This window comes from Marmota monax, unplaced genomic scaffold, assembly GCF_021218885.2.
Source record: "Marmota monax isolate L192 unplaced genomic scaffold, Marmota_monax_Labrador192_F-V1.1 WCK01_AAM20220418_F8-fsc00023, whole genome shotgun sequence".
NCBI lineage: Eukaryota > Metazoa > Chordata > Mammalia > Rodentia > Sciuridae > Marmota > Marmota monax.
Window position 1 is genome coordinate 7,637,302 of NW_026692907.1, and position 13,470 is coordinate 7,650,771.

Sequence of the window (13,470 nt, forward strand, 5' to 3'; positions counted from 1 at the left end):
AAAGGATTAACTTCTCAGCTGTTGTCGAAAATGAAAATAACTATAATAAACACAGGAAAGTTATTCTGTACAGTTCTCATTGTGTTGTTCTCACTACAGAAGCTGCTGATTGAGAAGCTAATTGGCTTCTCTTTCCTCTTGTTGGAAGTTTAGGAACATGTATTTCTGTTTCGAGGCAGTTGTGGATACATCCTCTACAATGTTTAAGAAACAGTACTGATTTTGCCACCCACACATGTGTGTACATATGTGGGCACATACCCACATTTGGATTGCCTGATGGTTCCTATAGGACCTGAATGTCACTGTTTTTTGAAAGCTGTACAGATAATTCTCATGTGAGCCTAGGGCTGAGAAGCAGAGCCTCCAGCAATTCTCTTACAAAGTAGAAGCAGTCTGCTGTTAACAAAAAGGATTTTTGACACACCTATGCTTTATCTTATTTTCAGAGTATTGTGAAGCTGTTTTGGGACCCAAAGTCTTTTCAATCAGGCAAACCAGTGACTAAGACTTTGCAATTTGTTTCTTATTTAGATATTTTCTTAGGTTGGCTTTTTAAAATTTTAGTTTTAAAAAGAGTTTTCAAAGATAAACAGCCTTTTGTGTACCTTTTATGGACTTAAGATAAAAATAAATTTTTTTCCTTATTTGCATTAAGTCTTTTTTTAAAAGAAAGAACTATTTATAACCATACTGCTCACAAATTGCTTTTTTGCTTTTTCTTTGTACACACACCCACATACACATACACACACACCAGTAGTAATCTGCGCTGTTTTAAATTGGCTCACCTGTATCATGCCATGTGGATTATGTTTAACTCCAGTTTATTCATTTTACCAGAACTCTGCACAGATCTGGGTGCAGGGCACATGTGTATTTCCCAGCTGCATGTCACTGGGCACATGTTCAACTCCTGCATCTCAGTTTGTTGTTGAAAAACAGGAATAATAGTACTCATAGTGGAGGGGTCGCTTTAAGGACTTGGTGAGTAGAGGTGTGCAGAATGTTTAACACAGGGCTTGGGAGACAGCAAACACAGATGATAAACATTTGCTATTAGCCATATATGTGGTTGCTGAAGTTCTTTTGCCACCAAGTAAAATAATGTGTGATGGCCCCTGGCTCAGTAGCTGATGGCCCCGTTGTCTTTCCCCTAATCACCTCTCAGGTACGGTGTTGCCATTCCCTGTAGGATTTGTGGCTGTGGAAGGAACACAGCTTGCTCATCAGAACATGGTGAATTTAAAGGCTGGGGAAGAGAGGAAGGGACTGTCAATTCTATGGAGACAGCACGGGGGAGACTGGATGTGAGGGCTGATCCTCTTTTCCAGTGGGTTTGATTTCTGTTCCTTATGATTTACTCCTGCAGGTCTACCAAGGGACAGGGACTTGCAATGTCTCTCATGTGCATTATCATTTATTTAATAAATGAAGGCTCTTAGTTATTCCTTATATGCTATTCAGCATTGTTATTCCCATTGTACAGATAAGGGCACTGAGGCCAAGAGAAGCTTAATAACCTTCTTGCATTCACTATTAGGTCAGCCTGATCCCAAACTCCTGTCCTTCCCCCTCTACCAAACTGACCATTTGAATGGGAGAAAAAAAAAAAAACACCCAAACGAGCCAGTTTTAATAAACTGACTGTAAAAAAGTGAAAGTAGAAGCAGATGAATTCCGTGTTTCAGCTGGGAGATGGATTACACCATCAAAATAATTCCCCATATTTAAAGGAGGCAAATCTGAAGATGGAATATGTCAGTCTTGTTTCATAGGCTCTTCTCAGTGTGCATTCAGAAGTGCTGTTCTAGAACAGGGATGAGAAAGGAAGGGAAAAAGTTGAGGGAATGAACGATAAGATAATTAATTGGTAGCTTTCATCTGGTTTTAGTGTGGAGGGTTGGCCCTGGAGTTGTGGTCAGGGAGCAGGTGACTGAAGGGGCATATGGGTTGTGGGACTGGGCATCCTAAGCCTTGCAAATGTCCTTCCACTTTCATTCTTGACCTACTAGATTGCAGAAGTTGTGCAGGACATCGCCCCAGAATCCATAACTGCCCCTTTAAGGAAGGGAAACAATGCACATCTATATTCACTGCTCTCTGCCTTTGTCTCTGTCTCTGTCTCTCTCTCACTTCTGTTAGGGGATTCCCATCGAAATGTCATCATGTGGCTGGACCACCGAGCAGTCAGTCAGGTGCATAGGATCAATGAGACGAAGCACAGTGTCCTCCAGTATGTTGGGGGCGTGATGTCTGTGGAAATGCAGGCCCCAAAGCTTCTCTGGCTAAAAGAGGTGAGTGCATAGGGATGAGGGGAGAGTTCCATTAATCATGGGTCTGTATTACCAGACACCTTGCTATAAAGTCTTCAGTGTTGGGTTTTTCTTAGCAACCCTCTGAGGAAGGTTGATCCTTTTGTATTGATTAAGTTAAAGTTAAGTCACTCTTTTTTTTTTTCATTTTTAATTGGTGTATTATAGTGGTACATATTGGTGGGATTTGTTGTTACATATCTTTACATACACACAATATAACAATATAATTTGGCCAATATCACTCCCCAGCACTTTCTCCTCACTCTTCACCTTCCAGTCCTCGGTCCTTTACTTTACTGATCTCCCTTTGATCTTCATGAGACACCACCCCTCCTTTATTTTCTTTTTATTCTCTAGCTTCCACATATTCAAGAAAACATATGATCCTTGACCTTCGGAGTTTGACTTATTTAGCTTAACATAATGGTCTCTAGTTCTGTTCATTTCCCTGCAAACGATATAATTTCTTTTTTTCTTTTGGGTGTATGTACCACATTTTCCATATCCATTCAGCCTTTGATGGATACATAGGCTTGTTCCAGGTTGGCTGTTGTGACTTGTGCTGCTGTAAACATGGATATGTATGTATCAATGTAGTATGATGACCTTAATTCTTCAGTATAAATTCCAAGGAGTGGTATGGCTGGGTCGTGTGGTGATTCCATTCCTATTCTTTTGAAGAACATCCATATTGATTTCCATACTGTTTGTACTAATTTGCAATCTCACCAACAATGTAAAAGTGTGCCCTTTCCCCCACATCCTGTCCAGCATTTATTATTACTTGTATTTATTATATGACTGCCATTCTGACTGGTCTGAGATGAAATATAATTTTAAGTCAGTCTGTTTCTGTGTGCTTAGTTCATGTCAGGCACTATGATAGGTATTTTGCACGTTACCTCTTCAAATTCTAACAACCACCCAGTGAAGTAGGTTTAATTTATTTATTTATGATAGGGGCTCCGTTTTGTAGACAAGGAAACTAAAGCTCATAATAGATAAACCACTTCAACCAAAGTGACACAATAAGTATGTGGCAGAGCTAAGATGGAACCTAAGATTGACTGACTCCAAAATCAAATTTTTTTAAAACCCAGTACTCTGTCGAAGTTCAGAGAGGTTAATTACTATTCCCATTAGAAAGTGGCAGATATAAGTCCAGATACTCTGGCCATACCCCCGCCCCCTTTTTTTTTAAATACACTTTTAGCCCCAAATTATTCATCTTTGGCCTTGTTGACATTTGAGGATATCTCTTTTCTCACCTCATCTGCCCTTGGGTTTTCACATCCGTGAGTGATCTGGTGATCCTGGTCAAAGTGCTTGCAGGTGTTCCCATTTCCAGATGTGAGGACTCCTTTATGAAGTGTGGAGAGTGGTGATGTCAGCTTAATGGTTCCCATTAGAGATGGATGTGTGCAAAAGTTCAAGTCCTTTGGAACCTTGGGGACTTGAAAACCCCTAGGTGGTCTGGTGAACAGAGAATCCATCTAGTGAGCAAGACATGGGGTGATTCATTCGCTGGCTCTGGGGTTGCAGGTAGGCTGACTCATCAGTTATTCAGATTGTGTGTGGAGGTGGGGGAACTTAAGGGTGCTTGCAAAGGTGCCCCCGGGTTGTCACTGGGGAAGAAGAGGGGGAAGGAAGAAGAGATTTATTAATCAAAGCAGGCTTGGCTTGTTATCTCTATTATAAGTTTTAATCTGCAGAAAGGCTGTGACTGCTAAGAGTTTGAAAAAGATTTCTTGGGGGTCAAGGGTTTCAGGAATCCGATTCTGACTCTATTGTCTGCATTGTGTGCCGTGGGCAAGCACTTCTTAGCCCAGGCCTCCCTTTTTCCATCTATAAAATGAGAAAGTTGAATTAGATCAGTTTAAAAATCTGATCCAAATGTATGCGGAAACACAAGTTGGCATACAGAACTGCTCTGTCCCATGTGTTTTATAGGACCTGCTGGTTTAATGCTAAGAACCTTTGCCTAGTAGGCAGCATGGGGAACTGAGACTGAGACTGAGGATATGTGGTTTCCCAGATACCTGGTAGATCCGGAATTTAAGTCCATGTCTCCAGGGCTCCATTCCTAGCTCATTCCATCATGTCATGCATTACTGAAATCCCTCTGTGAAGCATGACACTTGGGATAGGACCAAGTTGTTTGATATTGGCCAAATTATATTGTTATATTGTGTGTATGTAAAGATATGTAACAACAACAATATAATTTTTCTCTTACTGCAAGAAGAGAAATGGGTTGGATGCATTGCCCCTTTTTGGCAAGAAAAGAAGAAGAGCTGTACTGAATTAATTGGGGGGGATTGGGCAGATGGTCATGGATTCATATCAGAGTCATACTGAACCCCTGTTGTGTTCTTGGCAGCTCCAGCCATTAGTTTCAGGATCTGTAAGAACCAGGATGCTTGCCGCTTTGCATTTGAGATCCATCTACACTAAAGCCGATAGAAAATAATTAATTTCTAGATTAGGGGGCAATATTTGTGAACACCTATGAGCATCTTTTATTAATTAATTTATTTTAAGAAATCAATTCCCTTTCAGAATTTTGAGAAAGGCTCTAAATATTGCCTTTCTACTTATTCGCCTACTTGAAGGTAAGCCTCAAATCCATTATATATATATATATATATATATATATATATATATATTTTTTTTTATTTTTTTTTTTTTTTTTTTTGCTTTTGGTAAGCACGCACAGTAATTCCTGCAGAGAATCCCTTTGGTGTTAGCATGATTGCACATTCATAATTAAAGATATTTTAAAAATCAGTTTTAGTAACTTCTCAAAACCTGTCAGGATGGCTTATAGGATATGCTTCCCAAACTTATGTGTAAATGAGTCACCTGGAGATCTTGTTAAACTGCACATTCTGATTCAGTGGCCCTAGGGCAGGAACTGAGCATTTGAGAATTTTCATATCTATCAAATTGCCAAGTGATGCTGATGTTGCTGGCCTGAGGACTTTTAAAACAACTTCTAGTTCTAAAGGTTATGCCCTTGTACCCAGGAGAAAAGCATCCACTTGTGCAGAATCAGGAAGGGGTACCTTCTTTTTGATGCAGGGATGGGAGCCAGAAAAGTTAGGTAGCTATAGTGGAGCAGCTCAAGTACAAATTCAAGATAAGAACATGAGATTCTGCATTCTAAGTTAATTGAGCTGTTATTTATTTATTCTTTATTCAAGTCTTAATTTCCTAATCAGAATTTCCAAATCCTGAATTCCTTCTATGAACTAGCAAATGTGCTAGACAATAGGACCATGGGGACAAAAAGGACTCAGCCTTATCCTAGAGGTCCAGAGTCCACTGTGTGCAGTGCCAGGGGCATGAATAATGGAGTGGAGGGGAACACCCACCAAAAGATAGACTAAGCATGGTGATACAGGGATGTGTAAAGTGCTTTGGGAGAAAATCATTTGCTTTCTCAACACAAATAGTTTGACATGAGCCTCAGAATATAAGTGGAAGTTTTTCCTAGTAGGGAAGACAGGAAGGATAGTCCAGAGAGAGCCCATGTCCACTTACAGTATGGGAAGTCAGTCCCAGGGAAGAGCTGGGGGATTTTGGTGGGTGCAGTAGTCGCAGTAAGGTCAGGTAGGTAGCCTGGGTTCAGTTGTTCAGGGTTTATTTGGTGATGGATATTGGTTGAAAACCATCGACCCCTGACGGGGTGGGGGGTTAGATATGGGAGAGAATGTCTTAGGTAACTTTGGCAGGGGTGTGGAAATTGGAATAGGGGTGAGAAAATGTGTAAGAACTTGAATTTTCTCACTCTGCTGATGATAGCAAATTGATGCTTTGCACTGCTCTTAGGATAAATACCAAAGTTGGTAACTTAGACCAGATGGTGGTATGTGAGATCATGTTAACCTCCCCCCTCACCACACTGGGTGTCCCTCACCTCCTCGGTCACTCTGATCCATCCACAGCAATCCAGTGAGAGTTCCTCAAACACAGTCAGCTCTTTGCTACCTCACAGTGTTTACTAGAAAATGGCAAACTATACCCCTCCCTCATTCATCCTACAGTTACTGGATGGCTTGGTGCTGAGAATGGTTTTACATTTTCAAATGGTTGAGAAAGAATCAAAAGAAGAATATTTTGCGACTCATGCAAATTATATGAAGTTAAATTTTTAGTGGCTATAAAGTTTTATTGGAACACAACCACCCTCATTCCTTCCTATATTGTTTGTGGCTGCTTTTGCTTTATAGTGACAGAGCTTAGCAGTTAAGACAGAGACTCTATGGCCTGGGGAAATAAATGTACTATCTGCACCTGTAAATAAAATGTTTGCTGATCCATACTTTTGACAGTGATGTTTCTCCTGCCCAGAATGTTTTCTCTACTCACCACTGATTCCTCCTCATTTGTATCTCAGCTTTATTCATGCTTTCTTAGAAAATCTTTCTTGACCCTGAGGTACAAAGTCTCTTATCATTGTCATCTTAATTTTACTCCATTGACTCTTTCCTGAATTGTGAAGATGCCAGTTTGTAAGGTGATTCTTATGATGCTTGCCCCCCAATGTTATCATCCATAGGCGAATGGAGATCATGTCCATTTTGTCTATTGCACTGTGACTAATCCTAATCAAATGACTGGCCTCTGGTAGCTGCTAAACACATATTTTTTGAATAATTTGACAGAGCAGATAATAATTTGTAGTCCAGGTGAGACCTAGTGAGGCCTAAACTATGGGATGCGAAGATGAGTTCCAGAAATCTCTAGGAGATTATACCAACAGGATTCAGAGATTGATTAGATGAGATTTGAGGGAGTTGGGCAGAATTTGGACTTCAGACATCTTAGGAGACAGAAAATCTGTACTAGGACCACTGTGGCTCTTGGGCAAAGCCACTTGGGTCCTAGTCTTGCAATATGAACTTTTAATCATGTCCTTTACATTTAAGGTTTATGTGTTTCAGGTTGATGTATATCTTCTTAATAAGAATTGTCAGATAAAAGGAAAATTGCCATTTGAATTTTTTATAACCACCAGCAGTCTGGCTTTTCCATTTGGTCTCAATGATTCCGACTCTCATCTTAATGAAGGCCAAATGTAAATTAAGTTCGTCAGGCTGGAACAGCTGGAGTCACCTATCTTTATAAACATGAAACATTGTAGGATAACAAGGTACAGACTGAGGAAGGTCAGAAAAGTTAACAGGCTGATGTTGAATCTGACAGCTCAGTGTTAATGGAAGATAATGAATGGGGGCTTGGAGGGGAGATACTCCAATCTGACTTTTAACTCATTTCCTCTTTTTGCCATTGTCAGCAGAAAAGAAAAGAAATGGAATCTGTTCCTCCTACCTCCAGCCCCTGCCCTTGCCCCTCTGCATCCATTCGGCTGATAACATACTGGGAAGAGACTAAATGAGCCTGCTGGTCTGACTGTACCTTTTCTGGTGCATGTAGAGTCTTTGAAGGATCCTGGGAGTTGGGTCCCAAGAGAAGTAGTCTGATGACTTCCTGCCAGCTGTGGAAGGGATCAGTTGAATGTTTTGCAGTAGAAACTGTTGAAAAGAAAACCCTGCTGGAGATCAGCAAAACCTGGTTCTTTTAGTCCTTTCTGTATAAGAAGCTTGGCCAGCTCATTTTTAATGCCTTGTCTGGTTTTATCCTTTCATTCTTCTTGATAGTATCTCATCTTTTCTCTACCTTAAGGTTTATTCTAATCTTTAAACTTAATGAAAGATAAGCAGTATAATTCCTTTCTTTAAAATCCAATCTTCTTTTTAAAAAAAATCAAAGGTGGAAACTATAATCTTTCTCAGTTAGTCTGAATAAATTTTTATGCATAGTAGAACTAATAAAAGATACTGAGAAACATTGGGAGATATAACAGACGTATAACAACAACAACAACAAAAATATAGGATTTAAGCTATTTACACTGCCCTTAAATCTTTCTCTATGTCTCACCAATAGTGAGACCTTGAATAAGCAAAATCAACTTCTCTGAGTCTCAGTGTGCTGGGCTGAAAGATGAGGATAATAATATCAAACTTGAGGAATTATTCTAATTTTGTGAGGTGACTGTAATGCAGCTTATATAGTAGATATTAAATACCAGTTTAATTTTTCAGCCATTGTGTTTACAAATGTTTTCCCTTACTGGTGGCCATTTCAGCAACATGCTACTAACAAACAAGAGAATTTTAAACATTTGAGTATCTTCCTTCATGGAGCGGGCCATAACAGGTGGGGTGTCTTTCTGTTTCACTAATAGCTAAGGGAAACATCTAGACCCCACGCCAGGATGTCAGAGAATCTTAGAAAGTAGACAGTAGAAGAGTACAAAACTTATTTTCAGAGGCATTCATCTCCTTGATCAGTCACATGTTATGTGTGATACCTACACCAAAAGCAGCCAATTTTGAGCTGAAAGTTCACTGATTTACTATCTTCTGCTTGTTTCCCTAAAATTTACCAAGCTTCCAGTTCCAGAATTGTTTTTATTTTCACAAAGATTATTTTATTATCTTCACATGGATCATATGAGATAGATATATATTTTTTTTACAGATGAAAAAACTAAAGTTCAGAAAAGTGCAATGACTTATGTTCTCACACCAGGTGAGCATATGGGTATCAAAGCCCTGACACGGCTCTATTCCCCCTGCCCACTACCTATGGAAGCCTATGAGGTTCAGTTTGGGAATCAACGATGGACTCTACCATTAAGAAACTTCAGTCTGATTAGATGAGAAAGATACAGATCAACTAAGCATAAGAACAGAATAAGAAAACAGATATAAGTAGGAGCTAATGTGTATATGGTCTTATCACATATCAGCAATTTCGTGAGTATTTCACTGGTGTTAATTTATCTAATGCTCATAGCTACCCTATGAAGTAATTATCATCTTTCACAGATAAAGAAAGAAGCATAGAACCTTTAAGCAACTTATCCAAGGTCACTCAGATAGTAAGTAGCAAGGCAGAGGTTTGAACGTGAGGATTTTATACCCAGAATGTAGGCTAATCACCATTTGTAATGCTATCCTGTGTGTTTGTGTGCCAGATTCTATGTGAACTGGTTCAAGAGAAAAGTTAGTAGAGGATTTGAGGCTGAGAATAGTGGGTGGTGGACTCATATTTTCATTTAACGCCTGTGAGTGTCTCCTATGTGAGACACTATGTGACAGGTACTGTGGTAGGCTTTGGGGATTCCAAGAAGAAGGAGAGAGACGAGGGCCATGGCTTCTAGGAACTTCAAGTCTAGTGCAGAAAGGGAGCAAATAGACCAAGAAATAAAGATATACACAAATAAATTTTGTTTTCTGGAAAATGCTATGAAGGAAAAACACAGATGAACAGATTTGGCATGGGTAGCACAGGTCTCTCTTGGGAGGTTTTGTTTGACTAGCATGATGTGATTTTTCAGGGAGGAGAAGCAGAAGATTTTGTGTGTGTGTGTGTGTGTGTGTGAATAAAGCACCTCATGAGATCAGCAAAGGAGGTCAGCAGGGATGGGAGGGTCTGAGCCGGGCATGGAGTAGCAAGAGATAAGTTGGAGAAGTGGGCAGAGCCAGAGCATGCACAGCCTTGAAGCCCTGGACAGGAATTTAGATTTCATTCCAAGAGCAGTGGGAAATGGTTGATGGATTTTAAGCATGGGTGTGACACAATCTGTTTTATGACTTAAAAAAAATCGCTTGGCATATATGCTAGGTAGATAATAAATATTTGTATAGCAACAACAAAGTTTACATGTCGTGTTAAAGGGAAAAAGCTCCAAGACTGAATGTACAAGCTTATAAGTACATGTAGTTTAAGAAATTGTCCATATAGGAAGAAGGACTGACCACAGACACAAAAAACATTAATAATGGGACACTGGCCATGGTTGGAACAGTTTGCTACTGAGATAGAACAGTGTTCATTCTTTTATTACTTCTTAGTAATTTTCCATTAAAAAATAATCTGTCGTCATAGCCAGCCTTTCTGGTTGATACCACTTCATTATTTAGCAAGTGATTTTTTTCCCTTCTTGGGCCTACTTTCTCAAAAAACACTTCAGAATTTCATCTAAGTTCCTCAGTGACACAATGTTATCACCCCACTACACAGATGAGGAAACTAAGGCTTAGAAGGCTCAAGCAGTTTCTCCAGAGCCACATAAGGGAGGGTAGAGCCAGAATCCCCAATGAGTCCAATACACTGAGTCCAGCCCGACGACAGCTCCAGGGCTCTGACCAGTGCACCTCACTGCCTGTTCTTAAAGGACTCTCTTTCCTTCCCACTTGCCAGGGCCATAAGCTGGCAGCTCACAGGCTGATTGTGGCCCCCAGGAAAGTTTGATTGGACCCATCCTATGTTTGGAGGCCCCAGGGAGAGGGGCAATTTCAAATTAGTTTCCACCATTTAAAACTAAGAAATTTCCCGTAAAAATCCAGATTTTCTGCTTCTTAGAAAAAAGAATGAAGGGCCCTGGCAGTCCCAGGCCCACATTTCCATGTGGAAGGAGAAGGCTGGCGCTGAGCAGGGGCTGCCCTCTCTGGAAGGGGCTGGCATTCTTCATTTCACAGAGGTCTCCACCCAGGCTGCTTCACTGGTTTTCCTTTCCAACCCTCCCCCTCCAGGCATTCAAATTTGAGACCCAGGCTTTGGGAACTTATTCAAGGAATCCATCATTACTTTTCCTATAACAAATGCTTAAGGCAATGGAAAGACTTTCCAGATGGCAAATTTTTTGGTCAAAGGCTCTTAACGATTCCATGCCCATATGCTTGTATTATTTCACACCTCTGCGTCTTGCTCATGTTTTTCCTTTTGCCTGGCGAACAGAATAATTTCTTCCTTTACCTGAAGAACATACTAATTACTCAAGACTCAGCCTTCACCCACTCCAGGAAGCTCTTCTTAACTCTCCTTCCAGTGTTGATTAGGGTCCTGTCTTCTGCTTTGCTTATGCTCATCTTCTGCTGATCACCACCCTGGAAAACATTATACCATAAGGCACCTTATTTATCTTGTACCTAGTATATAAGGCACTATTTAGCCTCTAACGTTAATAATTCAGTAAATAGTTTGATAGATGGACAAATAGATGAACTTAGTAAATCATCTATGATGCCATTTTTGATTGCTGGGTGTGTCTGTCCAAGTTAAAGGTCCACTGCATGCCCAGCCTAAGTGAATTTCTCTTCCCCATGTGGCAAAGGTTTGGAGCATTACCACTCCTTTCCACCCAAGACACCCCCGCCCCCTTGTCTGCAGTCCCATTACCTGAGTCACAGCTTATTTTGTGAATGGAGTGAAAAAGGGCCCTGGGTTGCAGCAGAGACACTCCCCTAGGCCTCTCCAGGTCTTTGTATTTCTTAGTGCAAACCCATTTTTACAGATGCTCCCTTCACCTCTCCCTCCCACCCAGGAGAATCTAATACTCATCTACTAAGTCAAAAAGCCTCTCTTTGGAATGTTTATGGGGGGCTGTCTATGTTGGGACTAGATTCCCACAGCCTTTGAGCACGGAGGCCGGTACTATTGGCTGCCATTGGGCATGTGTTGTGGATTTCCTTCCCCGGTTGGTCTGCTCATAAACTGGGCTCATAACTAAACACAGAGTGTTGAGGCTAACGTCCTGCGTTCATCTACCTGGAGCAGGAATCCTTTCCTTATCCTTCTTATATTTGCATATTTGATTTATGCCAAATATGTAAGGTATTTCTTTAGTTTTACAGCCCAACAAAATAATTTTAAAATGCAGACTAGGAAAAACGTGCTACTCCTGATACCTAGTAACATTTAATAATGCCAGATTTATTATGAGACCTTTTTTCTTTGTATTTTACTTTATAGGTTATGGTCAGTATTGACGTATATTCTTTTATTTGATCTATGACATGGCCCTTTGAGATAAATTTTACCATGTTCCACATTTTAAGCTTCAAAGAGATGAAATGACTTGTCTATAGAGTTGAGGACTGGGTCTTAATGAAATTCCTTTTGGCCCTGTTTTGTTTTGTTTTTCTGTGACACCATGTTGCTTCTTCATTTGGTTTGTTCGATTCTTAGCACTATGATTTTCTGAGTGAATTCTTGTCTACAGGAGGCAGACCTATGAGTGCCATGCTAAAGACCTGCCTGGCTAGCTTGCTGCCAGCCTTTTTGACTGCTGTTCAGGGCCATCAGCCCCTTCTAGGAGTTTTTAGTGTTAGCAGAGAGGTGAGAGAAAGATTGATATATTTGTTTGGCTTGATGCCTGTGTGGTGTGATTGGATGAAAAAAGAAAAATGAGCAGAATTCTTTTTTCACAGTGGCTTAAATAGAGGTCACACTTCTATCTTCAGAAAAGACACTAAAAAGAACAAGACATTTAATGTGTATCATGATATAATAACTTGTTAACATGTGGACTACCACCTTAGAAATCTGGGTCAATAGAAACCAGGGTCAACAGATTTTGATTTGGGCAAAGGGGGCAGCAATACAGGAGTTGAAAAAAGATATTAAACAGGGCACTTTTCTGCAGGGGTAGAATTTGTTTCTCTGCACATTTAGGTTGCTTTAGTTTTTATTTATTCCCCCTGTTGTCTTCAGAGTGAAAATAATTTATACTATTGTAAGAATATATTCATTTATTCAGTGAAACAAACTTTTGTTGAGTAACCACCACATACAAAGCACTATACCTGTAATGGAAAGACAAGAGGGATCTAAGCTTACCCTTTGTATTATAGAACTCCCACGTCTACGACAAGAGCAAGAGGCTGCAAAAGCCATTTTTTCCTCCAGAGATATTTTTTTCAAATTTCAAACATAAAGAAAAGTGGTAAGCATTCTGCAACGAACTCCCAGAACCACCATCTAGATTCTACCATTACCCTTTATCTGGACCTCTCTGCCTCCATCAGTACATCTGGAGATTTTAGAGTAGGTTGGACATCATTACACCTGTAAAAGCAGTTTGGAATCTTAAAAGCCCTTTACCTTTGTGAGATATTTAATCAGTTCTAATTAAGATGTTAACCCTGTTTGTTAGCTCTCTACAACCCTGACCAACACCTACACTAGACTTTATTCACTGTCCACTGTACACTTTTTATATCTTATTTAATTCCTATGAAAGTCAGGCAAGGAGGATGCCATCACTTTCTTTGCTGATGAAGAAACTGAGGATGGA

The 13,470-nt window shown here is 40.1% G+C and overlaps 1 protein-coding gene across 24 annotated transcripts in view; it reads left to right on the plus strand.

Moving 5' to 3' along the window:
- Fggy (FGGY carbohydrate kinase domain containing) overlaps positions 1–13,470 on the plus strand; it is a 414,685-nt gene that overhangs the window by 34,315 nt on the left and 366,900 nt on the right. For all 24 annotated transcript variants that reach the window (XR_009227386.1, XR_009227389.1, XR_009227391.1 and 21 more), the window contains one exon: positions 2,146–2,297. Coding sequence is in view for 15 of the 24 variants with exons in the window: in XM_058581509.1 (XP_058437492.1) it covers positions 2,146–2,297 (152 nt within the window). In the remaining 9 variants the exon portion in view is untranslated. The remainder of the gene's footprint in view (positions 1–2,145; positions 2,298–13,470) is intronic.